Consider the following 27611-nt stretch of genomic DNA (forward strand, 5'->3'; position numbering starts at 1 on the left):
ACCGCTCTTTATGTCAGAAAGGCAGCTCGTCTGTTTCTTGATGGTAAAATGCTTGGAGCTACGGCTTCCATGTAGACCATTTGTGTCTTATTCTTTTTATCAAATAAATATTTATCCTTTTCTCTCTTCATTTCTGTTGGGCAGCTGAAAATGCTGCTGGTCGACCTGAATACAAGATTTCGGATGAGATTAAAGAAGCAGGTTTTGGAATTGATCCAGATGAGCTTGCATCCGTTGTTCGTGAGCATGATATTAAGGGTCTTAAAACAAATGGCGGAGTTGATGGGATTGCGCAGAAAGTCTCTGTCTCGTTGGACGAAGGTGTTCACACTAGTGATGTATCTACCAGACAAAAGATTTATGGCTTCAACCGTTACAAGGAGAAGCCTCCTCGAAGCTTTTTTATGTTTGTGTGGGAAGCACTGCGAGACTTGACATTGATTATCCTTATGATATGTGCTTTGGTTTCTATAGGTGTAGGAATAGCCACCGAAGGGTGGCCAAAGGGCATGTATGATGGATTGGGAATCATACTTAGTATATTCTTGATAGTCATGGTTACTGCTATAAGTGATTACAATCAATCCTTACAATTTAGAGACTTGGATAGAGAAAAGAAAAGGATTTCTATTCAAGTGATAAGAGATGGGAGAAGACAAGAGATCTCCATTTATGACTTGGTTGTTGGAGATGTTGTCCAATTATCTATTGGAGACATAGTTACTGCTGATGGGATTTACATCTCAGGATACAGCTTGGTGATTGATGAGTCAAGCTTGTCAGGGGAGAGTGAACCAGTGAATATATATGAAAGTAAACCTTTTCTTCTGTCAGGAACCAAAGTGCAGGATGGGTCAGGAAAGATGATAGTGACTGCAGTTGGTATGAGGACTGAATGGGGAAAACTGATGGAAACTCTAAATGAGGGTGGAGAAGATGAGACCCCACTTCAGGTGAAGTTGAATGGTGTTGCTACAATCATTGGAAAGATTGGTTTGGCATTTGCTGTGCTTACATTTTTGGTATTAACTGGAAGGTTCCTAGTGGAGAAAGCGATTCATAAGGAATTCACAGATTGGTCTTCAAGTGATGCATTGACGCTTCTTAACTACTTCGCTATTGCTGTGACCATTATTGTCGTTGCTGTTCCTGAAGGATTACCTTTGGCAGTGACTTTGAGTCTTGCCTTTGCAATGAAGAAACTCATGGATGAGAAGGCACTTGTGAGACATCTTTCTGCTTGTGAGACAATGGGTTCTGCTACCTGCATCTGCACAGATAAGACAGGGACGTTAACCACAAACCACATGGTGGTTGATAAGATATGGATATGCGAAAAAACTGAAGATATTAAATGTAGTAACAGCGAAAGCATTTTAGAAATGGAAATATCTGAAAGTGTATTAAGCCTCCTGTTTCAGGTTATATTTCAAAATACTGCCTGTGAAATAAGTAAAGATGAAAATGGAAAGAACACGATTTTGGGAACACCAACAGAGAAAGCACTCTTTGAACTTGGCTTGCTTTTGGGCGGTGATTTTGATTCACAACGCAAAGAGTTTCAGATGCTCAACGTTGAGCCCTTCAATTCAGTCAGGAAGAAGATGTCTGTGCTAGTGGCACTTCCAGGTGGAGAGCTACGAGCATTCTGCAAAGGTGCATCAGAAATCGTATTAAAAATGTGTGACAAGATACTTGATGACAGTGGAAAAGTCGTTCCTCTTTCTGAAGAACAGATATTGAACATATCGGATATTATATACAGCTTTGCCTCTGATGCTCTGAGAACCCTATGCTTGGCTTATAAGGATCTAGATGACCCAGTTTATGATGGCAGCATCCCTGATTTTGGCTATACGTTGGTAGCAGTTGTTGGAATCAAGGATCCAGTGCGTCCTGGAGTCAAGGATGCTGTCCAGACTTGTTTGGCAGCTGGCATAACAGTTCGTATGGTAACTGGTGATAATATAAATACAGCTAAAGCTATCGCCAAAGAATGTGGAATACTTACTGTGGATGGTGTGGCCATAGAAGGACCAGAGTTCCGTATCATGTCTCCTCAGCAGATGAGGGAAATCATTCCCAAAATTCAGGTTTTGGAACAACCGCATTGTAAAATTTGATACTTAATGATATCCATTTTACGATGCAAAACTGTGTTTGCTGCTTTTCTGGGAAACAGGTAATGGCTCGGTCTTTGCCTTTGGATAAGCACAAATTGGTAACTAATTTGAAGAATATGTTTAAAGAGGTGGTAGCGGTAACTGGTGATGGGACCAATGATGCTCCCGCATTGCATGAGGCTGACATTGGACTAGCTATGGGCATAGCAGGAACAGAGGTCTGTCTTCCTGTTATTTTTTATCACATCACCGATTCTGATGATCTTACAAATGTAATCTTCTTTTGCTCCCAGACAAATGATTTTTGGTCCCTTCTACTCCCTTTTCCACTTCATGAGGATTCTATGGAACCAAACAGTATGAAGATGAGATTTCTTTTATTAATTTTTCCTTCCTTTTACAGCTTGCTGTTTGTTGTTAAGTTCTTTTTACCCTTTGCAAAACTGAAAAGATACTGGCAAAATTGTTGATTCTAGTTTAGGTAGTAGTTATAATCATCTTTACTTACTCTGAAAGAGTATGTTAAAAAAAAAAGGTCTGAAATAGTATAGACATTTTCTTTGACGTATCTACTTCCCTCGTAACCTGGATGAAGCTTAAACTGTACTTTACGAGTGTCATTTTCAGACCCAGTTGAAGTTGTCTTCAGTGTCTACTCTTTTGTTCCTTTTCTTCTTTTCTCTTAAAGAAAATTATTTCCCTGACATTGAACTCCTCTCTTTGTAATCTCAAGGGATTTTTGAGCCACCATTGCTTTTAATCAGCAATCTTGACATAAGTTTTTAAACGAAAAGATTTGTCTGTTCTAAATTCTGACACTGCAGTTGAAATGATATGAGATCTCTAATGATTGGTTCTGCGTACAAGCCAGTAACTTCATTAGAAGTATTATCATATTATATTCTTAAAATTATATCCAGCTATCTACAGAGCTGCTGCATAGTTCTGTATGATAACATGCTCTTTATGAACCTAGTGCGAGCTCAAACTGGGTAGATGTTTATTAGATATTTTCAAGTAGTTATTGTTTTTTATTCTTTCCCTGAAATTTGAATTGCATCAGTACTATCTGCTATTCTGATAAATACAGTCACCTCACGTTTCCATGTCATGTGCAGGTTGCAAAAGAAAATGCTGATGTTATCATAATGGATGACAATTTTAGGACCATTGTAAATGTTGCTAAATGGGGTCGTGCGGTCTACATAAACATTCAAAAGTTTGTGCAATTCCAGCTAACAGTTAATGTTGTCGCTCTTGTAATTAATTTTGTTTCTGCGTGCTTTACAGGTGCGGTGGTCCGTGACTCGAGGCTTTTTCGTCTTTCAAACATCAATATGATTATTTAATATTATGTTCATTTCTTCTTTATCATTTTCAGGATCTGCTCCCCTGACTGCTGTGCAATTGCTTTGGGTTAACATGATTATGGACACACTTGGGGCATTGGCGCTAGCTACAGAACCTCCAAATGATGGGCTGATGAAAAGGGCTCCTGTAGAGAGGGGTGCAAGTTTCATTACAAAGACCATGTGGAGGAATATATTTGGTCAGAGCATTTATCAGCTGGTCATCCTTGCAGTTCTCCAATTTGATGGGAAGCGCCTATTACGACTTGGAGGCCCAGATGCTACCGAGATTGTCAATACTGTAATATTCAACACTTTCGTGTTTTGCCAGGTACGTTGTTGTTGGATTAAGCCTCCCCTGCTTTCGTTGTATATTCTTCTTTCTCCATATTGAAAGCATTTTCTTTTACAGCTGTTCATATTTTTTCAGCACATTTATCGATTGGCTATAAAATGATTAATAGACTACTGTAAATTTGCTACTTAGAATGATCCTTAGTTTTCAAGAACAAACCAAATTCTCTTTTTTGGATTATTGAGTGAAACCATGTTATGCTGAGAGTACATTTACATTTCTTGGAAGCCAATATTTCCTGTTCCCAAGCTGCCAATCCGTTCATGATTTCATTCATATTGTTGTACTGTCACAAAGGCAAATGTCATGCAATAACTCCTGATATTTCTTCTGTTTAAATTTCATTGAAAGCATTCGAGCTATTTGTTCATGCATTGATCTCCAAGTGCATGGGGTCCTGGTGGACTAAGATTATCTTAGTCTTCAATTTTACTGTCATGCTCAATGTTAGTTCAATTTTGTTTCTCTTTCAGGTGTTTAATGAAATAAACAGCCGTGATATAGAGAAGATAAACATAGTCCGCGGCATGTTCAGCAGCTGGATATTTCTAGGTGTTATGGTTATAACAGTAGTATTCCAAGTAATCATGGTCGAGTTCCTGGGAACTTTTGCAAGCACTGTGCCCTTAAGCTGGCAAATGTGGCTACTCTGCATCGTAATTGGAGCTGTTAGCATGCCTATCGCTGTTGTCCTAAAGTGCATCCCTGTTGAAAGAGAGAATCCTAAGCACCATGATGGTTACGATGCCGTTCCCTCTGGTCCTGACCTCGCTTGAAAGGGAAGAACTTTCCTTCTCTCCTCCAGTTCTTTTTTTATCTTCTTAAAAAAACAAAACAAAACAAAGAAAAACCACGGCTAGTTGACATGTAGGACAATGACAGGTCTTTTGTTTTGTTTTCTTCCTTTTGGATATGAAGGGATTGTTTTTAATAGGGCTAGTTACTGCCTTGCTGCAAATGCAGCATCCAACCAATCATCTGAAAATGTAAATTCCAGCTGCTCTTCTGTTCAACACCAGCTTTTCTTGAAATCTTTGCCTTCAATATCATTACCTCAGTGATTAATGAATATTGCTGCTTAGTTTTATAATTTTGAACATTGCTACTTGAGTTTTAGGGGAAATAGATCAAAGAGAGGTAAAGTGCAATGCAAGCAAGCCTACCATCTTTTGTGACTTATTAATCCCCTGGGAAATTGTCACTTAAAAAGAACAAAAAGATGAGGTTCCATGCATCACAGATTCAACCCGTAAGGCGACCTTTCAATTCTTTCTCCTCTTTCATCACCAAGGAAAAAACTAGGTAATGTGTAAGGAACTACTGAATTTCTTACCCTCAATATTGAGAACATAATCGAATATAATGGTGATTATGCTTTGTACACATCATAAATATTGTACAGTTGTGCATCGCTCTATGAATAAAATCATCTTAGCCCGTACAACTTCACTAATTCCTATGTGAAAGGAAAATAATAATCTGTAACTCGGGTAGATAATTCATCTAAATCTTCTCTTTGCTTCTCCATAAGCAACTACCCCGAGAACAGTCATTGAGTACCCTGCGATGCCCACAAATGTTACAGGATTCCTGAAGATGAAGATCGAGATAACAACAGCCACAGCACCTTTCGCATTGCCTAACACCTGATTGTTACATTCAAATGGAAAAAAACAAAAGGGTTCAGAAGAATTTCAAACTGACCAGTATTTCATTTATTTTAGGCGGTTGATTTCTAAAAATTTGTCAATCAAGGATGGGTTCCTAACACTAGAGCAAATATTATGAAAGCATAACCTAGAAAGACAAGTGTCATTCTGTTTCAACCATAGAAGGTGATGAGGATTTTAGTAGTACTATTAGTAAAAAGAAGCCCTGGCAAGAACCAAATGAAACTGCAGGGGGGTAATCTCAACATGCAGAGAGATGGCCATTTCAATTTCTCTTGGTGTATTAAATCATATAGCGGTGTAAATAATCTATGAAAAAGTTTGCATGATTTAAATATTGAAGATGACAAGTAGCGTGGGTGATAAATTTACTAGTGTTTGGCAAAGAGTAGACATCAATATCATTGCTGAAAACAATTCACGATCAGTTATTGCAGCAATGAGCAATAAACCCTGAAATTCATGTCAATAATTAACAAAAAGGAACGTGTATTAAGATGCCAACCAATTCCAAACCTGAAGTGTCAGTGCACTCGTATGCTTGGTTACCAAGAAGTTTGTCAAGTTAGCTGAGTAGGCCATTGTAGAATTAAGAAGTAGTAGCAGCCACATATACTTATGTTTCCTTCCAAGTTCTAAAGTGACGTCTAATACATTCGGCTCCATTATGAGGGCTGAAGGTAATAATACCAAAACAGCAATCGGGGACATGTACAGCAGCAAATTCATCGAGTTCAACTTTTCTCTGCAAGACAAAAGAGTTGGACAATCAGGCTGCCATATGTACATGAGTGACTTGCCAACACTCACCCAAGTCGGAAAATAGAGGAAAAGTGGCTTCAAGATCAACCAACAACAAAACAATCAAAAAAACTTTTTTCTTTTTAATGAGGAAAAGCAAAGAATAAGGTAGAGGTACTGAAAAAAAATTGCTGATTAATAAGAGGAGAAGTTTACCGTTTTGTTTTCAACCACCCCAAAAATGAAAACTTTTCTAACACACACACACACACACACACAATATATATATATATATAAACAAAAATAATCATCCACCTCCCAAAAATAAAAATCCAATACTAACACACATACACAAAGAAAGATGGTGAATGCAAGAATTATGCTGTTTGAACAAGTACGTTTATCAAAAGAAAAAAATAAAGTAAACGGACGCACATACATGATTTTCAACTAGAATAATATAAGACAGAGAAGAGCAGTTATTTCTTTAACGATCCAAATGGAAGATGCAAAATTTGAATAAATACTTGATGAATAGCTTTGTTAATCAATTACATGCATATAAACTAAAACAAGGAAAAACTCTCCTTGATTCTTAAAACAAAACAAAATAAAAGCCATCCTTCGAGCATGACCAGAAACTGAAGCATTTACCCTTCAGAAGAGAGCAGGATGCCTTGGAGAACAGACTTACAGGCCCTTGCAGCAGTAGCACTTATGCACATAATAAAGCCAAATAAGTGAAAACCTGGCTCTCCCTGTCATCGACAAAAAATTTCAAAGCTAAGACCTTCATTGAAATTAGGAGCTAACAGGAGAAATCAATGTCGGATGCCATCTAGTAAATGAAAATTAACTTAAAAAATAAAGCCGAACGAGAAGTTGCAGCTGAATGGCAAAATACAAACAAGAAATCGAATCCTTACAAATCATAGCAATTAGGAAACCACCAATCCACAGTATTTTATATGCTAATGAGTAGACTAGCTAGAACATAAAACTATCAGCAACTCAATCTCCTGCTGCTTCAGTAGATACTGGGTTACTCTCAAAGTGATTCATGTGAAAACCACCAAACAATGCCAATGAGAATCAGCATTCTTGCTGTTACGAACTTGCACCAGAAAGTGATTGCACTTTTAAGAAATGCACATTCCCATTATGACCCACCGTTTTCTAACCCGACAAACAAAGAAAATAAAAGGATCAGCTTATCATATGTGACATCTGAGATCAGAACATATACATAGCACAATAGCATGCATAAATTATCACACATAAACACAAGGTAACAAGATCCTGGATCTGCATTACCATTGTCAATTGGCATGGCTCGCAATACAAGAATCAATCTCGAAAAACTCAAAATAAAAAACACTAAAAAGTCTCAGATCAACCTTATAAACAAAAACAAATGTCCACAATCCTATAACCAATTGAAGATCCATAGAAAAGAAAAGAACTTACCCCGCTAGCAATAATAACACCAACAACAACAGGAACAAGTGCTGCATAAGTAACCCAAGCTTCCCTCTTGAAAGTCATCAAGTAAGCAAAAACAGCAGTGAAAAAAGGTGTAGTAGCTCCAACAGCCTGATTAAAAGATACAGGCAAATAGCTCAAAGAAATATTGCCACCAACAACAGACCCACAGAAAACAACACTCAAAGTTGCAATCTTTATCAACTGGGGTCTTGATTTAACAACTTGCAAAGGCACAATCTTCAAGAAAACAATTGATAAGTAACTAAGTATAGCACAAGCTGACATATGGCACATTGTGAGAAAGATTGGGAATCTAAAGCCATAGTTTGATAACAAGAACTTGTTTAGAAGCAAAACACCAATGTTTGATGAGTACCAGAGGGCTATAAGACTAGCTATGAAAAGGGCTTCTTTTTTAGATGATGTCATTGTTGGGTTTCGCTTAGTTCTGCAAAAGATGATCTGTGTATCTCATTTGAGCTTCATCAATGGCAGTTTTCAGTGTTTTTTTTATGAGGTGGTGCTTTGTACTTTTGTTTTGAGGAATGAGAATGCGATAGGGTCAGAGAGTGTGAGTGTGTGTGTGTGTGTGTGTGTGTGGAATCTTCAAGGAAAGAAAGTGCAAAATACCAAGGGACAGTAAACAGTTGGTGTGATGGAATCTGCAAGGGACAGACTTTAGAAACAGAATCTTCTTAGACATAATTCCATCTTCTTGGGCAAGTTTCAACTACCTCTGGCTAGAATTTGTTTAATCATTGGTGGTAAAAATTATTCTATTATTGAATCGTTGAGTTTTTACTATAAGTTTAAGTTGATGACAGCTTTATTTTCTACAACCTTTGATGAAGTTATTTTAAAGGGTTAATTGCACTTTATACGAAGTTTACAAGCTTATAACATTTTAATTTTTATATAAGAAAATTAATATAAAAAAATATCGGATTATTTAAGAAGATGAGTGGTTTGGCCCTGGAATTTGATCAAATTCTCGACAAAATAACTGCAAAACAATTAAAAAATGATGCAGCAAAGGGATAGAGCGGCTACGAGTAGAGAAGGGTCTAAAGATTTGTTGCTTGAAAGTAAAGGATGATGGAGATTCCAAGAGCCCAAGACACAGCTAACGAAGACGACCCACGTCAAAACCTTGCTCATGGTATGCAAAGAACTAGTGAAAGATGAAGTGGGTTTTGACCAGCGAAGGAGTTTGTGAAATCACATCTTTTCCATAACAAAACCCAGTCTGGTTTCTATAAGGAAGATGAGAAAATCAGATTTTCCTCTCATGGCTAGATAAAGAAACCCAGGATCAAAGCCTTGTTGATGAATAGAGAGGTGGGGTTATCTTATGCCCAGGAATTGTAGAGTCTTTTCGATCCACGAGTTCTTGTTTTGACGGGCATGAGATACAAGCACAAATAAGATCGATGTTTGAGCCTACAGGTGTTTTCACCCACAGATTGGCAGTGCTCTTTCCTCCTCCGTAGTGTTTTCAGGGAACCTTTTGCTTCTACAGTAATGTGACCAGCATTGAACTTAGCTAGCCAACGGTAGTCTTTCATTCTGCTTCGCATTATATTTTTGTCTTTTCCTTTTTTCTTTTTATTTTATTTTTCCATTTTCTTTTTGGTTTTTCAAGTTCATAAATGAAAGGATCGAAAATGATGTCATTTCTAAGCCTAATCAAGGAGTTGTTTTAGCACGAGACATCTCGATTTTCCAATTAAATTAAGAAATAAGAGAGGATCAAGAAAGAGGATCAATTTTCCAATTTTTGTATTTGTTTTTAGATTTAAATGCACTGTAAAAAAATTTAACCTTATATTTCAATTTTAACATATTTTTCAAATAATATAATAAGTTTTTGTGAGAAAGTTAGTATTTTTTATGTGGAAATAAAAAACCTCGTGAATATTCAATTAGGATAGAATTTATGCCTTTGAAGTTTTTTAATATAATTTTATAATATTTATCAATATTTTTTTATCTTTAATTATATATAAAATACTAAAACTTTGTTTTCATTTTAATTTTTCTTTTAATATCATAAAGAATTTTTTAAAAGTTTATTTCTCTTATCATATAATTAAATAAAAAATAAAGTTATAAAAAAATAAAGTTATTAAATTTAATAAAATTTATAATCTAAGTGATAAATTTAATGGGAATAATCAGGTTAACTTAAATAGATTAAATATATTAATGTCTCATTAATTAAAAAAAATTATTATCTTAATTTTTTTATAAAATTAAATTATATTTTTATTAATTATTAAAATTATTTTTAAATATACCAAATTAATTAAATTATATTAAAATAATTTTTATATAATTTAATTTAAAATTAAATTATTTTAAGGTTTAACCTCGACACAAACTTTAACAACATTAACAGTAATTTTTTCATGGAGTAGACATTTTTCTTAAAAGTTTTTTTTTTTAAATAATCCGTATTAATTCCTTGTGGTCCTGGAACTCCTTTCAATTATCGGTGGCCCTAATGTACGTTTAACGATGGTCTGCTCTTAACCATCCGTTCAGCAGAGTCAACAAATGGATGGCCCAGATTTGGAGTGCAGAGAGTCAAAAGAAGTCAAAATGCAAAAGAGATCATCTTTTGAAAGGCCCCACCACGTGCGAACAACTTTGCATTTTATTCCTGTAGAAATATCCGTAGTTTTCAAATTACATTTTAAGTTTCAAATCAACGGCACAAAAAATAGGAAGGAAGGGTCATATTGTAAAACAATCAAAGTTACAGGACTTTATTTCACTTATGTAGCGGGTCCCACGTGCAAAGAAAAAACATGGACACAAATTCTCCCGTCTCTGTCTCCGACAATGCAAGTACAATATATTTCCCACTCTATCCTTTCAAGATATGATATTTTCCAAATTGCCATTTACCTTTTTGTCTCTCTCCTTCCCTCTTGTCCCTTTCATGGGCACGCTTTTCTTTTTGCTTTTACTCTCTCACTCACTGGTTGCTTACTAATCTCGAGATCTTGAAACCCTAAAAAAATATTAGAAAATTTTAGCGTTAATCATTCTCGCGCGTTCAGCAGCAATAGTACAAGCTACAGGTTTTTTTTAACAAAATTATTTCATTTCCTCCGTCATTTTCTTTCTGTTGTTTGGTTTCCAAGAAAATAAAAAAGCCACGTAGTCTCCACTTTCTAGTGATTTCCTTCTCATTTTCCGAATGGGTTTTCATTTTAAAGTGCAATGCTGGAGTTTTTTTTTCTCGAAATTATGTTGTGTTTTTTTTTTACTAAGTCATTTTTAGTCTTCCTTGTATTATTGGCTTTTTATTAGAGTTCAAAGCATTTAAGAAATGTATTAATGTATATAGGCGTAGGTGGTTTGTGCGGTTAATTAGTAACAGCGTCTAGTATAAGCCATTGTCAAGTTTTATTTGTTTTTATAATTTTTTTCCCTTCTTGAGCTGGTTTATGACTTTGGTAAATATATATGCTAATATTTTTCCTTAAAAACACTTTTTGGGCTTTAATTTGCTGTCAAATGATTAGAGTGTGGATTTTTCTTAATTTTTTTTGTTTATCTTTTCCTTTTCGGGTCCCAGATAGTAAATTACTTCGATTAACTTGTTTGTTTGTTTTTTTCATTAATTTTTAATCCATTTAGAATCTTGATTTATTATATAATAACGGGTTTTCTTTAAACCTGCTTTTGTTACTTTCTTGGTGAATTTTTTAGTGAATGGTGATTTATTTATGTGAATTTCAGGGTAACCCCACGTTGAAACTTAATGGATTGGGATCTTTGGGGTCCACCAAATGATATAGGTAAATGTTTATTTTTTGGACGAACAATATTCCTTCTTGATTTCTAATGTTGATTTTGATGATGGTTTTCTAATGGTTTTCCTCTTCAGTGGCAGAGGAAGGAGGTTTTGATAATTCCCCGTGTGACTTTTACTTTGGTTATGGGTTTGGTACATGCATGCTTTTTCCTAAACGACAACTTCTTTCTGACATTTTGATTGTTTGTGTGGATATATGTGCATGCAATAGTTCTTACTTTATTCGTTCAAAAATTTCGTAGATGTGATAGAAGAAGAAGCTCTGAACGAGAAATCTTGTGTGCAAGTGCTGAGGATTTTGATAGAGAAGGCAGATACCGAAATTCTTGAATTTGAACAAGATTTGTTATCCTTGCAGACTGAACTAGCTTGGGTTGAAAATGAAGATTGGCCTGATATATGTTGTAATGCTTTGAGAGAAAAGATTGATTTCCTTGATATTTCAATAAAAAATCTGACGAGCAAAGACAAGAATGAAATCGAGGTTCGTTTACTAATGTATACACAACCTGTTGAGACACTGGCCGAAATTTTGAAGGTGCTTTTCAGAAATTACATCTGCAAAAAGGATGAGCAGGTCTGATTCTTGAGATTTCTCAGCAGATATTTTGCCAATTTTCTGTTCTGAACTTGCAAATCATTATATAGGGGAATGTTTTAAAACCTCACATTAGTCTGAACACACAATTCCAGCGTTCCAGGGAGTCTTATATGAACATGCCTTATGAGTTGGTTCTTCAGCACTCAGCAATTTCTGCTTCAAATTACCTTTCATTTGATTAGGTAGCATGTCCCCGCTGTACTGACATACTCAGCTAATTTGTGTAGACTTTCACTGGTTTTGGTTTGTTGTGTGGATAGATTACTGATTCTTCACTGCTTGGAGGTCTCAAGGTTAAATGATATGCAATGTTTTTTTCCATCCTCTGGTCACTTGGGGGACTAGGATGTTTTAGTAGTTTGTCAAATCAGATCCCTGGGTTTGTACGACCCCAGTGTTTGCATCAATTAAGAGAAGTTAATTTCTGTGATTTTAATAAATTCAAATCTCAAATGATCGTATGTTTTACGATAATCCTTTACTATTATGTCTTTTCTTTCATCTAATTTTATTCCTGTGACCTGGTATGTGATAGTTATTCTTCCATCTCCTATTGAACAGCATAAGAATGCCATTGTCTTGGGTTCAAGCTCAGATGCTCCACAACATGCAACCAATGGTTTGGACAAGGAGAAAAGGTCGAGCAACTGCAATTTGGAAACAGTTACGAGTGAGAAAACCAAGGACTGCAGCTCTATTCCAACAGAACATTGTGCAATTTTGAATCCATCTGTGAATCTTCAAGGGAAGAAAACTGGCAATTCGATGGTCGTGAAGGTCCAAAAGCTCTAAACCCGCATGCTTTAGTTAGGCACGTGATTGTTTTGCAAATTTGATGGAAATATGTGAAAACCTGTGGTTTCTGGTTCAATCAAGGTCCTTTGTTCAAAGAAAGGGGTATAAAATGGTTGCCTTGATGCACTACAACCATTGAGTTTTCGTTAACTCCATTAAATTTCTGTGACCTGGCCGCTCTGCTGATGCATGTGCATTGTTATAACTGTTTTTATCAAGTAGCATCTCTCTCTGTTGTGGCAGTTCTGCTTCTGGACAGTTTTAAGTTTGTCCTGCTCCTGAATTTATACGCCCCTCGGCCACATGGACATATGCATGGCACTTGGAATATATTTTGTTCTGTAGAAACTAGAGTTTGAAAGGAAACTAAACTGCAAAGTTCAGTCAACATAACATTGTTTTTCCAGTGTCAAACGATTAATAAGTAATGAACTACCTTTCTTTTTTCTCCACTTACTGATTTGCTTTCTTTTCCTGCCATCTTATTTTAACAATGAACAGCTGGCAAGTTCTAATATCAAAGTCTCCGCCCCAGAGTCTTCAGAAGTGGCACCTGATTACTCTGATAAGAAGAAATCATTGAGCTTGTGTATTCCAAGAAGTACTAGGAAAGGGGATGCCATAGAGCATGGCTCAACTCCAGAAGATGAGAAACTGATCCAAAGCTTGTCTCCAAAATCTGCATATAAGGGAAGACATGGTCTAAAACCGGTCAATGTGGAGGTTGTTTTCTGTAAGCTGTTCTTTTATATATTGTGTGATTTGAGTGAAGCTCGATTATGACAAATTAATTCCATAACACTTTCCTACAAGGAAATAGTAATTACTTGTACAAGAGAGAGTCTATGGGATTAACTTCTTTGAGTAGAATGGTAGAATTTATTATTGCTATAACTCATAAACAGTAATTGCAATGAAATTTTAGCTTTTGCATGCATGATAGATATGCGGATCGAGAAACAAACCTGCGATGAGCAGGTTTGACACCTATCAATATGATGCCATCTGAAGAAGAAAAATTTATTATAAATTTACTCCTTAGCTTTCTTTTATTTTTACTATTGAGGAACTGAACATGGTTGTTTACTGGAATTAAAATAATCAAATGAGTTTGTTTCTCGATGTATATAGGAGGGTTATCAATGACATCAAGATAATAATATAGTAATGCCTGTTTATTTGCTGGAAAATAATTTTTTTTAAAGATAATAATACAGTAATGCCTGTTTATTTGATGGAAAATAATTTTTTTTTAAAGTGGATTTTTAGAAAGTAAATTATTTTTAGATATTCGGTAGTATCATAAAAAATAAGTTGGAAAATGTTTTTCAATAGTTGGTTATGTCATGAAAAATGAGTTGGAAAATAACTTATCAATATTTTTTTTTAAGTTTATTAAAATAATAAGGAACAAATATTACAAATTAAAAAGTTGAATGAGAATAAAAAAAATCTAATTTCATAAATTATCTCAAATAAAATAATGGAGATTAAATTTAATAGATAAAAAAATTGAAAGATAATGAAATTAAAATAATAATAATTACAATTTCATAAATTATTTCAAATAAAATAAGGATCAAATTTAACAAATAAAATTTTTTAATAAAAAATAATAAAAGAAAAACAAATAATAATAAAAACTAAAGTTAATATAAAAATTAAATCAAATCAAATTCTAAAGGGTAAAATTGAAAAAAATTTCAAAATAAAATATATAGTAATAAAAAATTTGAGAATCAAATTTATTATAACCATCAATTAATATGATATTTCAAAATTTTTCATAACTTTTGTAAAGTATTTTTTAAAAATAATTTTAAAAAAATTACCCTAACTTGAAAATGTCTCTATTTAAAATAATTTTAAAAAAATCATTTTTCATCCAAAACATGGTCTAAATACATTGGGAGTTTAGCCTCTATTAAATTACCCTAACTTTGGAGCACATGTTACTTGGATTGGAGCTGGTACCTGAGCAAGAAATGTTATATATCAAAAGACAATATAGAGATGCTTTTTTATTACTATTAAGCAATTATACAAAATATTCTTATTGCTAGAACGTAAATAGATGTAACTTGCAGAACTAATTCAAGGAATGGCTTTTTCAGAGTTTCAGTTTGGATTTGGAGTAAGTATGATTTCTAGTTGCTTTAGCAACTTGTAGATTGTAACATATTCAGTGGTATAACCTAGAAACTTCAGTCTACATGGAAATTAACACCTTTTGGAAATGACAACTGAAACCAGACATGAAGAGGGATTTTTGCCTGCAAGAGATTAGTTGTTGTCTGGTTTCATAATTTACTCTAAAATGATACCAAAAATAGTTATTTGCTGCTTCAAACTCTCATGACCCTCTTGTTCATTTCATTCATTATTCTAGCGTGAACCTTCATACCAACTTGCAGTTGTTTCTGTATATCTCCTCTGCCAAAATACCATGAGTGGAACTTTTCTAGTTGCACTTAATATTCATAGACTTTGTCAATTCCTGTTAAATATTTATATAAATGCTAATCTACAAGTGTACTCTGTTTTCTTTGATACTGAACAGCCTACAGAAAATAGTGCAAGTAATTCCACTATATATGCTTTGGAAAATGCAGTCACCCCCTCCTGTAAGGAAAAACTGGGTGATTCAGATTCAATTGCAACTGAAGAAGTTGAAGAACAGAGTTCTATATCTACAGCTGATGTTGTAACCTCAGTTGCTTCTTCAAAGTCTGTGGTGAAGAAAACAGATCTCAGGAAAATAGTCAAGGTACCAGTATCTTGCACTTCCACTTAGTTTTGGGCCATTATCTAGATTTTGTCATAGACTTAAACAACACTACCGTGCTGTGATTGGCTAATAACTCAAGCAAACTGAGCTATTTCTGTAGGTCAGCTTATTTACATGCAACCATAAATCAGGTTAGAGGCATGCTGGTGGTTGTTTTTTTGGGTGGGGTGGGGGTGTTAGGAGTCCGACTACTTTTCTCACCGAGTTCTTAGGGGGGATTTCTTTTTTTGTTCTTTCCTATTGCAATGAACAGCCTTCAAATACAGCTGCTAAAGATTTCGGCCCAAGTGGTAATAGGAATGCAGCAAATCACTCCAGAGAGATGAAAATGCTGGTGATGCCTGATCTGAAAGTAATTGGAAATGAAGAAGCCACAGGACTCCAATCTAGAGCTAGAGGCAAAAGTAAAACTTCGAGTTCATCTTTAAATCTGGAGGGCAGAAGAAATCTTCCCGGAACAGATGAGGTACAAGGTCTTCCTTTCTCATAGTTTGCATGATATGTTGCCTTTACTTGAAATCTTTGGTTTATACACCGTTCAAATTGTTGGACATATTGTATATCGATGTTAGCGTCACATGTTGAGGTCCAACTTCATCCCTGCCTCTTACTCGTACAAATTTCCTTTGAGCAGCCTGCAGGTGCTATTCTAAAAACTGTTCGTGCAGAAGCTCTAAGAAGTGCAGCTGGCCTCCATGGAACTATAGACAATTCTGATTGTGCACTAGGTACTTTTAAACAGGCTAAGGGCAGTAACTCTGGTATGGAGCAAAAATTGTCTGAGTTTCCTCCAAAATCAGCACTGAGACGAACCGTGAAAGAATTAAAGATTGCTGTAGCTCATGATGTAGTTTCATTGAAGTCACCTCGGAAGACAAATGGCCAAAAGAAAACTCCTTTAATTGTGAAGTTTAGAGAAACCGATCTAACTGACACTGAAAGTTGTGCCTTGACTTCACTTTTAGAGATGCAAGATCACGGAGGGAGAAATACAGCCAAGCTGCAGCCTGAGGAAGAAAAACCTATGCTGGTTGAAGTTCAAATGACTGAAATTTCTGCTGATGAGAAAAGGTCGAACTTGAATTTGTCCTTTATTCCACAAAAAGAAAAGGGAAAGAGGCATATCAAGTCAAATCCACCAATTCTCCATAAGATTGGTTTCTCCGAACTGATACTTAGAAGTTCATCTTCTATTTCTGAAAGCAATAAGAAACGAAAATCTGGAGCTGGCCCACAAAATGCCAGTCTAAACCAGACTTTGAGTAGAAAGATCACAAAAAAAGCAGCAAGGCCTGACAAGGTTGAAGCTAGAGAACACGGCGCTGAGACTTATAATTCCCCGAATTCAGTATCAGAGCCTCAGAAGAAAAAAAAGGTACGTGTAAATTTTCCACTCCCTTTGGGGACTGAAGATCCAGCCGTTCAAATGGATTTATCTAGTTCACATGGGGACACAATTGACGGTGCAAGCAAGGATGACCTTTCAGTTGAAGAGTCTTGCTCAATCTGTGATTCCAGTTCGAAGGTTGTGGCATCATTTTCTTCTGCTATAAGCACCTTGAGGGACTTGCCTTTAGCTGAACTGAGGATCATTGCAGGCCGACTTAAACTAACCAAATTCAGTAAGCTTCGGAAAGCGGTGCTACTTGAACAAATAACAGAGCGTCTCGTTAATTGAAGAGCATCCAAGTCGTACATATCACTAGCCGTCTTTCTTCTCATTATTTGCTTCCTTGTCCATGTTTTTGTAGGTTTCTCTTTGGACCATGTTTGAATGGCTCCACGGGTACAAACCACTGCATAACAGACCAAAGGTATGCCGCAATACCACAATGACCGAGCACATGTCCACTTGAGATATTGGCATGTGTATATATGAAAAAGGGAAAGTGAGATTTTGCAAATGGAATGAAAGCGGGCCTCCCTCTCTTCAGGTCCAGTTTAGGGTTTCATGGAGTGCTTGAGTTTTTATTGTTATGTATTCGCAATCTTTACGCGAGGGGATGAATAATAATACGGCTACTGTGAAAACTCATTCTTTTAGTGTAAAGCTCTAGTCATAGTGCCCCCGCGATCTGATTTTAAAAAGTTTTTCTGTTTTTTTTTTGCAATAATTAAAAAAAATATTTAAAAAAAAAGTTGATGATTTAAATTACAATTGTCAAAATTCCTTTTATATATATATATATTTGACGGGATAATAATCTTTTTATAAATAATTTTGTTATTTGAATAAAAAATTAAAAGAAATTAAATTAAATATCTATCTAAACTCAATTAATTTAATTTAAGAAGGAAAGAAAATACATTTTTAGATAAATTTTCATTTTTGTTATTCATTTATTTCTTTTAATTTTGGAAAAAACATGCTTTTTTAAAAAAAATTATTCAAATTAAAACTTATCATGATCTATAAAGTAAAAAATTAATTTTCTTTCAGGAAAAAACATTGAAAGAATAATTAATTGGAGAATATAAAATAAGAAATTGATGATAAAATAAAATAATATATATATATATGTTTTTTTATTCTCATTGAATATTTATGCATGTTCTTTTTTAAATCATACACATTTCACATATTATCATAAAAATGTATATTTTTTTTTGGCATGATTAAATGTTCAAATCACCTCCATCAAACACTTTTCAAATCTGTGTTTTTATTTTTATTTTTATGGCTAATCGAACTCTTTTCCATCTCTTTCTTTTTTGACAACTTTATATTCTTTTTTAATATCCAAGAACTAAAATACAAAAAAAAATGAATAAAATACAAAAAATTAAAACTACAAGGACTAAATGTGAAAAAAAACTAAAAATCTCAAGGATGTAAATGTATTTTTTCACGTGATATGAAAATTGCATTATAGATGCACAATGCAATCAACGGTGCATTACTCTCTATGTAAACAAAGGATGATATTCAGTAAAACACTACCCTCTTTTAGTGTTATTTTTATTTTATTACTATAATATAATTATAATTATTGTCTACAAAGGATCCATTATTACTTCTTAATTCTATACTTTGAAGCTTGATTTTTATCCTAAAAGGATGGTCTGTGTTTTTGTTAATCCATGCACTTTCACCTTTGATGTGAGTTTTGAGTTGTCCAACGAGATTGAATTTTCCTTTTCCTTTTTGTAATTATTAGATGAAAATCTGCATCTAGGATTTTGGTATTCTTGTTTTGTATTAGATCAATCCTGCTTTAATAACTTTAACTATGATCCTTCCATTGCTCGTCGTTCAAATTGTATATGAATGCGACACAGGATGCACTATCCATCTTCTTCTTTTTTCATGAAAAAATATAGTTATTAAATCCGATCTAATCTAATAAATTAATCTAATAATTTGTCATTGTAAAACCTCACGTGTATTAAATTTTATTTTGAATCAGTTTGAAAGCTTGACCTGATCGAACTCGACTATGTAAATTTAAAGAATTTATTTTTATTTTTATCTAAAATAATATGTTTTAGTTTTTTAAAAAATTAAAATAATATTGTTATAAATTTAACTATAGTAAATCCACGACTTAAACCTTAGACCAGGCCGAGTTGAAAAATGGTGCTAAGAAGAGAGAGTCGTCGATCCTAAACTATTACGGTTGATTGCTCCCAATGACTGTCTTCTTGATGATGGTAGGCATAGTGAGGTATTCAAGAATCCCTTTGGATTTTGCTGTAATTAGTTCTTCATGGCTTGAGACTGGCCATGTCAAGTCAAATCTGTTGGTGCAATGGCGAACTCCAAACATTCTGAATTCATGGCGGCTATAATTTTAAGCCCATCAAGTGTTTCACAAAAATAATGCAAGGTGATGAAATCAATCAACTAATTAAAGGCTTTGAGCTTTCACAATATTAAGACAATACAGAATACATTATAACAGCAATGTGTTTTTATTCAGAGGGTTCATTCAACAATTTCTTTTATATGTTTTACTAATTCCTTCATGATAACTTTTATTGGCAATGCAAAGTAGCCAAAGGTTGGCCAAGAAGAGAAGGCCTGTAGAAAGCATGGCTTTGAGCAATCTCGATGCGTTCCCGGGGATCATTCAGTGTTTCATCCCTTAGTGCTTGCAGAATAGCTTGTGATGATTGCTCCCTGAATATCCACATATCAAACACAAATGGAAGATTAGATTCATTAATGACAAGAATAAACTGCAACCATTGGAACAAAAGATTAAAAAAAAATGTTGTAGAAAAGGTGTTTATCAGCATAGCATGTACGTAGCTCTGGTCTAGGAATGAGATTTTCTACAAATTTCCAGAATGTATATCAAATAAGTACAATAAGAAAGCAAGACTCATGCAACTTCCAGCCATGGCTCCAAAAAATAAGTCATCTCTGCAGGCCTCGTAAAATTGAAAGTTTTTTGAAATCTGACTTGTTGTGTTCGATGATAAAGTTGCACTGCAGTATGAGATTACCTTATTATCAGTATTTTATACAATGTTTTCAAGATCGGGCAGAGTTCAACAGGTGCAACAGGTTTCTTTTCATCAGGGTGTAACACACTCAAGCTTGACTGGCTCAGGAGTTCATAGAATGCTCCAACTGCCGAAACACCCTGCAATGAGAAAAACACAACAGTCTAGGAATTGTTATACCCAGCTAGTTTGGGATTGAGGAAAAGAATATCCCTCAAATTGAGCTTAGGATGTTATACTGGTATGATGATGAATGTTCCATTACAAGCAAATCCATGAGATCAGTACAGCAATCCTGAGGTAGAAAGCAGGTAAAACCACCACCTCAAGTGCATAGATTTTTTTCTCTTCTTTTACCCAAAGGTCATTCATAGTTGAAAGAGACATTTAAACTGAGTTTGAGAAAGTGTAACGAACTATCTTCCTTATGTATCCTAAAGTACTACCACAATCTGAACATACAATATCTCTCAGAGTGAATGATTCCATCTCATAAAATTTGAAGAAGTGAGTCAAAATGATATTCAGTACCTGAATCATTCCTTTCCCACTGATGTTATCACCAATATCCCGGCTAATTTCCCCTTTGGCTAACATTTGGCCATACCATGCATTACGACCCTTTAACAAGGTTACATATGTGTCCGCCAGCAAAGGCCCTGCAAGCTTCTCAGGTTCTTCAGCCAATAGATGAGTAATAAATATCATCTCTGATGTACAATGTGCAAAGTAGACTGACTTGCTGGTAGCACTTTCATTAGTAAGGGCCGCTACCATCCCTATGAAAATCAAATTGGAAAATTGAGTTTGCAGATGCAAAGCAAAAGGTTAATATTACAAGCATTTGTCATTCATTTTGCTTATTGTTTGTAATAATGTGCAGACATACAGCATGGTGTTCAGCACCATGCTCAGCAACAATTCACAATTGCTGAACCAATACCATTCAAAATTGCTAGGCTTTAGTAATATACACTTGATTCAGTTCATTACAGAATTTATTGGTAGAATTACAGAGTTATGGTGTGACGTTATGGAACCATTCTGTAAAAAGACAATAATTGTGATGCTTTCAAGAAGGCATTACACAAATTGCATCATTAACCATGTTTTCATATCCTTGAATCGATAGCTAGAGATAATGACCAGGCAAGAACCAGGTAACCTCTGGAGTCTGGCCATGCATCTATAGGAGATATTGGTTTGTGTAGAAATAGAGTTTAAACATTTTTTAGCAAGAAGAAAGTCAAAACTCACCAGCTCCAATGGCATAGACATTCTTCAGGCCACCCATGACTTCATGAGTGACAAGGTCACTGTTGTCCCATACAATGAAATGGGGCTGCCTCAAAAACTTAGCAAGAGGCTTTCTCCACTTGTCAGCTCCACATATTCGAGCATTAGCATATTCCTTGTTGTATATTTCTGAAGCAATATTTGGTCCACCAAGATAAAGTATATTCTGCATTGGAACTCCAGCTACCAAGCATAAACAACATTAAGATGAGGGCAATTTCTGAAGTGGAGAAAATACTGACAGAAATGCATAAGAATGCAGGGTGGACAGAAGAATACAGAATCACTGAAATTTCATGCTCCGAGGACTTCAATTATAAGGATTATCAAATGATGGAAGAATTATTTATTATACAATTGGATGGGAGGGATACTTGCATTTGAATAGCATTTTCATTGTTAACAGCATACAGCAAATGCTAAAGATGTAGATTTGTAAAGTCTTAAACTTGAATGAATCTGCAGTCAGAATGGATTGTCATAAGTTTGGTTGAGCATGAGTAGAACGGACACCAGCGAAACAAAGAAGCTAGCTAGCATTGTTCACGAGTATGAACAAAGCAGTTGAACTAGCTAATAAAGCTTTTAGATCAAACAAGTAAAACCAGACAAAGAAGCATGGTGTGATCATAAAATTGCGAGAGATAATTAACAAAATGTTGCATTATGATTTATGGATGAGAAGGCAAGGAATTTTTTTCTTTTTAAACATTCTGATTCGACTTCTTCCGTGTGCTTTGAGACTCGGATAGAAGAGCACTTACTCGCTCTGTTAATCATTTGTGTAGGTGTGATTATATGGGGAACAGGTTCTAATGCAGCTTCTATACCCTTCGCCAAGGAGATGATGATGGGTGTTGTGATTCTCTCCTTCCAATATTGGCTAATCTCTTCAAACACCTCGCGTGTCTCTGTGGAAGGCACAGCATTTACCACAATATCAGCATCCCAAACAGCCTCTTGCAAATTAGTCACAACCTTCAAAGGACAAAGTGGTACATCAATCATGTTCAAGCAAAATCCATCCTTCAAAATCTCATCAGCGAATAGAGTCCGATCGCCTAGCCTGGCCTCAACGTACTTCAAATATGCACATCGCCGGATCAACCTTCTCAATACATCCTCCCTCGAATTGATCACTTCAAAGAGATGCTCTGCTGTGACTCTATCAACAGCCCTTCCAGGCCTTCTCCATATCCTGATTTGGACCTTCTCTCGGAACCGACCATAACTATCCTGCAGCAAAGCTGCAAAAACACTTCCCCAAGCACCTGCCCCAACACCAACAATTCTCAATGGATCACCATCAGCCTTGCCGAGAAGGCTTCGAAGCTCATCAAGCTTCTCTTCTAGGCCATTACAATTTTGAGCAGACCATCCATTAATGTGATAATTCATTGTCTTAATACTTCCAACCATCTTCTTCCAGCAACAATAAATTAACGATCAAACTCTTTCCAGTAGAAAAGGTATACTCTAATGGGTATCACTATTGAAATTTCATCAACTATACCGAATTCTAAAATCAGCCTAACATTGATCCTGGTATAGATTTTGATCTCACAACGCCAAACTACTCAAATCTTCCCTCGAAAAAACCAAGTCCTGATTACCAAGATGCCACCTTGCATTAAAATGAAATCTTTATTGGTAGATCTTATTACCTAAACCAAAACTAATTTTTCATTCCTCTACTAAGATTTTCAAACCAACCTATTAAGGAAACCTCTAATAATTTGACTCAAAAATTACAAAACAAGAGAAGAGGTAGAAGAGATACACAAACCCTTCTTTCATCTACTCAAGTAGTACATGACAAAATGAGAAAAATCAAACCCTATAACTTTGTTTTGTCCGTCTGAATTTGTTCATCTACCCAGCTATAAACTTTCAAAATACAAATAAATATATAAAAAAAAAAAGTCAAAAACACCGACCTTATCTGTTAACAACAACAAAGCATGTTCAGTTCCTACAAGTCATTAAGACCCGCCAAAGTTTTGGCAGCAATGAATTCAACTTGCATTGTTTGAAGGGAAATAAATAATGCATGAAAGAATGTGATGTACAGTGAAGTGACATAAAAAGTGCACGGGAGGTGAGAAAGGGAAGCAAGAAACTGGTGAAAGCAGCAGCTTCAAAATTATTGACAGAGAGGCATGGATGGGTACAGTTGAGTTGAATTGGCAAAGGAGACATTGCACCGGCAAGAAAGCATTAAAGATTTTGTACGCTGCCATCTTCCCCAACGGTCATTAATATTGGATTACCATGGTCTGCCGTCCCTTGCCCCCCCATGCGTACCTTACTTAATTATGAGAAATTTAATTAAACATGTAGAAAATTGGAAAATCAACTTAATCCCATCAATGTATTTCACATTTGTATCAGTTTAGAAAATTGATTTTGTATTCCATTTCATGTAATCCATCACTCTATATGGGAAATAATAAGGGTAGTCAGGATCTTTTAATTATCCAAATTTGAACTGTTTGTGTTTAATTTTCAATGTAAGTGAATGGATTTCAATTTTTATTGCTCTTAAAAATCCTCTTTCTCTATGTATATATAATACACATATATGATAAATTGAATTTATATATCAATCTCATCGAGGAGAAATCAAATTAGTTGTGATTGTTGTTCAAATTTAGGAGGGTGATTAGCATAGTTTATGTTTCTGCTTTTATATGTTTTTTTTTTAATATTTTCAAAAATATTAAATTGATATTTTTCTAATATTTTCTTCTTAACTTATGTAATTATTTCTAGGCTAACATTAAAATTCTATCACCTCAAGAACATCATAAGACTTCCTAATTTGGAACCAAAATGCTTATTACGATAATGCTGGCATGAGTTTTAAACCTTCAACTCTATTCAGAAATGTCATGTTTTAAGCTCCTTCACTGAGAACAAGTTTTTCACTTCTTATAGAATGTTGGGGAGGTATTATTTATTTATTTATTTACTCTGCAGTAATTAACCAAGAGGCCATGCGGCACTGGGTACCTAACTTTTGTTGCACATTTATTGAGATTAATTATAGCATCCCGGCAAATCACTCGTACTTGTTATGGACCCACTTCTTGAATAACTTGGGAAGGATTGTGTTCATATGGCTGGCTAAAGATCTCTCTCTCTCTCTCTCTCTCTCTCTATATATATATATATATATATATATAACTCTGCTTGTAAATTAATAGTAACAGTGAAACTCTTTCACTTATAATTTTTTCATGTTATCAAACAGTGATCTCTCTTCATTGCGCAATTTCTCTCTGTTTTGTTGTCATGGCTAAATATGAAAGTCATGATATAGCTGGAGGAACAAAGGAGATAGTTACCTCCTTATCCAAAGCCTCTCATGTTGATATAGCACCGCTCATATAAATTGAGCTCTTGAATGAATTTAATTATTTTTCTTTGTCAAGACAATTACAACTGAATTTAATTTTAGAATTAAAATTAAATTTATCAATGACACAGTTATATCTCCTTAAGTTAGCCCATTGGAGCATGAAGCTTGGTTATCAAAAAATCAATTGGTTTTCTTTTGGATTCTAAATTCAATGAAGTGCAATCTTATTGAAATTTTTAGTTACTCTAAATCTTCTTTGAATATTTGAAATACTATTTGTGACATGTATAAAAACCAAAACAATATTGCCCAGATCTTTCAACTTCATTGAGACATTGTCAAAATTAATCAAGATGATAAACCTTTTGTTAGTTTACTGGGAAACTTACTCTCAACCTGATTTTAATAACCTAAGAAGCCACATTCTGATGAACTCTAATCTTCCATCCTTCCAAAATGTGTGTGCCACAATCCAACTTGAAGAAGTTCGTCGAAAAGTCATGTCTTGTACCACTGCTCCAAGTCATCCTGATGTTAATTGATATCTTGCATGTCCATTCTCTGAAGGAAAAATCTACAAATGCAAATGACTGGATCTCAAATGTCAGCATTGCCATAACATTGGACATACATTTGATCGGTGTTGAAGTCTGCACCCAGAGATAAAACTAAAATTTATGAAAGATCATGAAGGGAAACAAATTACTCTATATAAAGCGAGTTTGACTACTCATTCTAGTGAATCATTTACTTTTAGCCCTGTTGGACTATTGAATGAATTCGCAAGCTACCTACAATACAAGCTCAGTCAAGGAACAACCCAAATTAGAGGATATAATCAACCTGCAACTATTCTCAATCAATTTGCAGGATTCCTAGCTTATGCAAAGTCTGAAACTAGTCAAGGTATTTTTCTTACTTTTATGACTGCATTAGAGATTGGTAGTTTTCATAATATACGAGTTGTTGATTACAGTGCCACTAATCATATATCTAATAAATTGACCAATTTCTCTGATTTCTCTATTTTTTCCACTTTTGCGTTTGTCTCTTTAGCAAATATAAAAGGTGCTCTTATAAAGGGTAAAGGAAAAATAAAAATTTTGTCACATACTATCGAGTCTGATGTTCTTTATATTCTCTCCTTTCCTTTCCAACTATTTTTTGTAAAAAAGTTGACCTCCTCACTTAATTATGAAGTTATTCTCTCTCCTTACAAGGTTATTTTTTAGAACCTCATCACCAAGAAGATGATTGGTGAAAGATTCCACTTACATGGACTTTACTATTTCACTCCTGATTCTTAAATTTCTAAAGGTTTCTAGCTATGTCTACTCCTATCAGTGAGCATCTCCTTTGGCATCGCCGTTTAACCCATCCTTCAGCCTCTATCTTTAATAACATATCTCCAGTTTTACCTAAAAGAACTTTTAATTGTGAGATTTGTCATTTTTCTAAGTCATTCAGGCTTCTTTTTAAATCATTAGTGTCTTAAACTACTCAAACATTTGAAATTGTATATTCAAATGTTTGGGGACCTTTCTCCTCTTCCCTTGATTATTTTAAATACTTTGTAAAATTTATTGATGATTTCTCTAGAGTTACTTGGGTCTATCTATTAAAATCTAAATGTGAAATATTTGTATATTTCAAAGATTTTCATATATTGGTCACTACTCGATTTTCAGTCAAAATTAAAGTTATACGTACTGATAATGGCTCAGAATATATGTCCTACAATATAACAAACTACCTAAACTCTAATGGCATATTGCATCAGACTAGTTATGTCAGCATGCCACAACAAAATAGAATTGCTGAAAGTAAAAATTGTGATCTAATAAAGAAAAATCACACCATAATGCTCTAAATGAATGTTCCTAAATCTTTTTAGTCTTATGGAGTTATTACTACCACTCATCTTATAAATTATTTATTTAGCCGAGTGCTGGATTATAAATGTCGTCTTGAGGTTTTGCAGGACAAAGTACAAGATGTGCCATACCTTAAAGTATTTGGTTGCACTTGCTACGTATATTTACCAGCTACTCAACATGATAAACTTGATCCTAGAGCTGTTAAATGCATATTCTTAGGTTACTCGTAAACTAAGAAGGGATACAAGTGTTATGAGCCTAAATTCAAGAAGCTATACATCCCTAGAGACGTTTGATTTGTCGAAACTAGTCCTTATTTTGAAGGCACTAGTCAAGAAGAGATCTTCCAGGAGTTTTTCCCTTACTCCATGTTAATACTCACAATGAGAATTCTACTTATTTGCTTAAATCAGCTACGGATCTGACTACAAACTCACCATCCCTTGTGGTTGTTTCTGATAACAACGTGGAGTCTTCTAATAATGTTTCCCTAGTAGGTATTATCAACTCCATGGAATGTCAATTATCCAGTATTCAAAACAGAGCAATACATCTAGGACATAATCCACCATGGACTCGTCACTCTCCTGTCAAACTGCAAGATTATGCCACTTATACAATCAAGTACCTAATTAATAAATTCCTGACTTATCGAAAACTATCACCTTTGCACACAACTTTCCTTACAACGATCTCCAGTGTTCATGAATCCAAAAAATTTCAAAAAGCTCAATCTCAAGGTATATAGAAAAAGGCTATGGCAAAAGAATAATAACTCTCAAGGAAAACAAAACTTGGAGTAAGCTCCTTTTTCTCATGAAAAACATGCAATTGGAAGTTGTTGGATATTTGAAACAAAATTCAATTCTAATGGTTCGATTAATCGACATAAAGC

General features: G+C 34.7%; 4 protein-coding genes across 11 annotated transcripts in view; 2 read left to right on the forward strand and 2 right to left on the reverse strand.

Annotated features, from left to right (window-relative positions):
- LOC105131744 (calcium-transporting ATPase 4, plasma membrane-type-like) overlaps positions 1 to 4678 on the forward strand; it is a 12331-nt gene extending 7653 nt beyond the window's left edge. The window contains exons 3-8 of one of the 2 annotated variants that reach the window (XM_011034870.1): positions 1 to 43; positions 145 to 2093; positions 2183 to 2341; positions 3242 to 3413; positions 3505 to 3803; positions 4301 to 4678. In XM_011034870.1, coding sequence (XP_011033172.1) covers positions 1 to 43; positions 145 to 2093; positions 2183 to 2341; positions 3242 to 3413; positions 3505 to 3803; positions 4301 to 4603 — 2925 coding nt within the window. In that variant the 3' untranslated portion in view covers positions 4604 to 4678. Of the gene's footprint in view, positions 44 to 144; positions 2094 to 2182; positions 2481 to 3241; positions 3414 to 3504; positions 3804 to 4300 lie in introns of those variants that run through there. The other variant, XM_011034871.1, reaches the window with a different exon arrangement.
- Positions 4679 to 5130: 452 nt separating this feature from the next.
- LOC105131747 (probable sugar phosphate/phosphate translocator At5g04160) lies at positions 5131 to 8629 on the reverse strand. The gene is made up of 4 exons (XM_011034879.1): positions 7706 to 8629; positions 6893 to 6996; positions 6014 to 6242; positions 5131 to 5473 (listed from the first exon to the last, which is right to left on the reverse strand). Exons 1-4 carry the CDS (start codon positions 8150 to 8152, stop codon positions 5327 to 5329), a joined length of 927 nt encoding a protein of 308 aa, XP_011033181.1. The 5' UTR covers positions 8153 to 8629; the 3' UTR covers positions 5131 to 5326.
- Positions 8630 to 10708: 2079 nt separating this feature from the next.
- Positions 10709 to 17816, forward strand: LOC105131746 (Rho termination factor). Of its 7 annotated transcripts, XM_011034878.1 has the most exons (10): positions 11322 to 11532; positions 11622 to 11681; positions 11792 to 12126; positions 12712 to 12927; positions 13447 to 13668; positions 15506 to 15712; positions 15987 to 16199; positions 16368 to 17108; positions 17252 to 17355; positions 17485 to 17574. In XM_011034878.1, exons 1-9 carry the CDS (start codon positions 11496 to 11498, stop codon positions 17312 to 17314), a joined length of 2094 nt encoding a protein of 697 aa, XP_011033180.1. In that variant the 5' UTR covers positions 11322 to 11495; the 3' UTR covers positions 17315 to 17355; positions 17485 to 17574. The 7 variants fall into 7 exon arrangements, with proteins under 7 accessions (XP_011033175.1, XP_011033180.1, XP_011033177.1 ...); XM_011034873.1 differs by adding an exon at positions 10709 to 10809 and having other exon boundaries at positions 11474 to 11532; positions 16368 to 17577; XM_011034875.1 differs by lacking the exon at positions 17252 to 17355 and having other exon boundaries at positions 17485 to 17816.
- Positions 17817 to 19554: 1738 nt separating this feature from the next.
- Positions 19555 to 23654, reverse strand: LOC105131748 (glycerol-3-phosphate dehydrogenase [NAD(+)] GPDHC1, cytosolic-like). Its single transcript, XM_011034880.1, has 5 exons — positions 22243 to 23654; positions 21440 to 21661; positions 20714 to 20961; positions 20183 to 20322; positions 19555 to 19853 (listed from the first exon to the last, which is right to left on the reverse strand). Exons 1-5 carry the CDS (start codon positions 22895 to 22897, stop codon positions 19709 to 19711), a joined length of 1410 nt encoding a protein of 469 aa, XP_011033182.1. The 5' UTR covers positions 22898 to 23654; the 3' UTR covers positions 19555 to 19708.
- Positions 23655 to 27611: the final 3957 nt, after the last annotated feature.

Source organism: Populus euphratica, unplaced genomic scaffold, assembly GCF_000495115.2.
Source record: "Populus euphratica unplaced genomic scaffold, PopEup_1.0 scaffold101.1, whole genome shotgun sequence".
Taxonomy (NCBI): Eukaryota; Viridiplantae; Streptophyta; class Magnoliopsida; order Malpighiales; family Salicaceae; genus Populus; species Populus euphratica.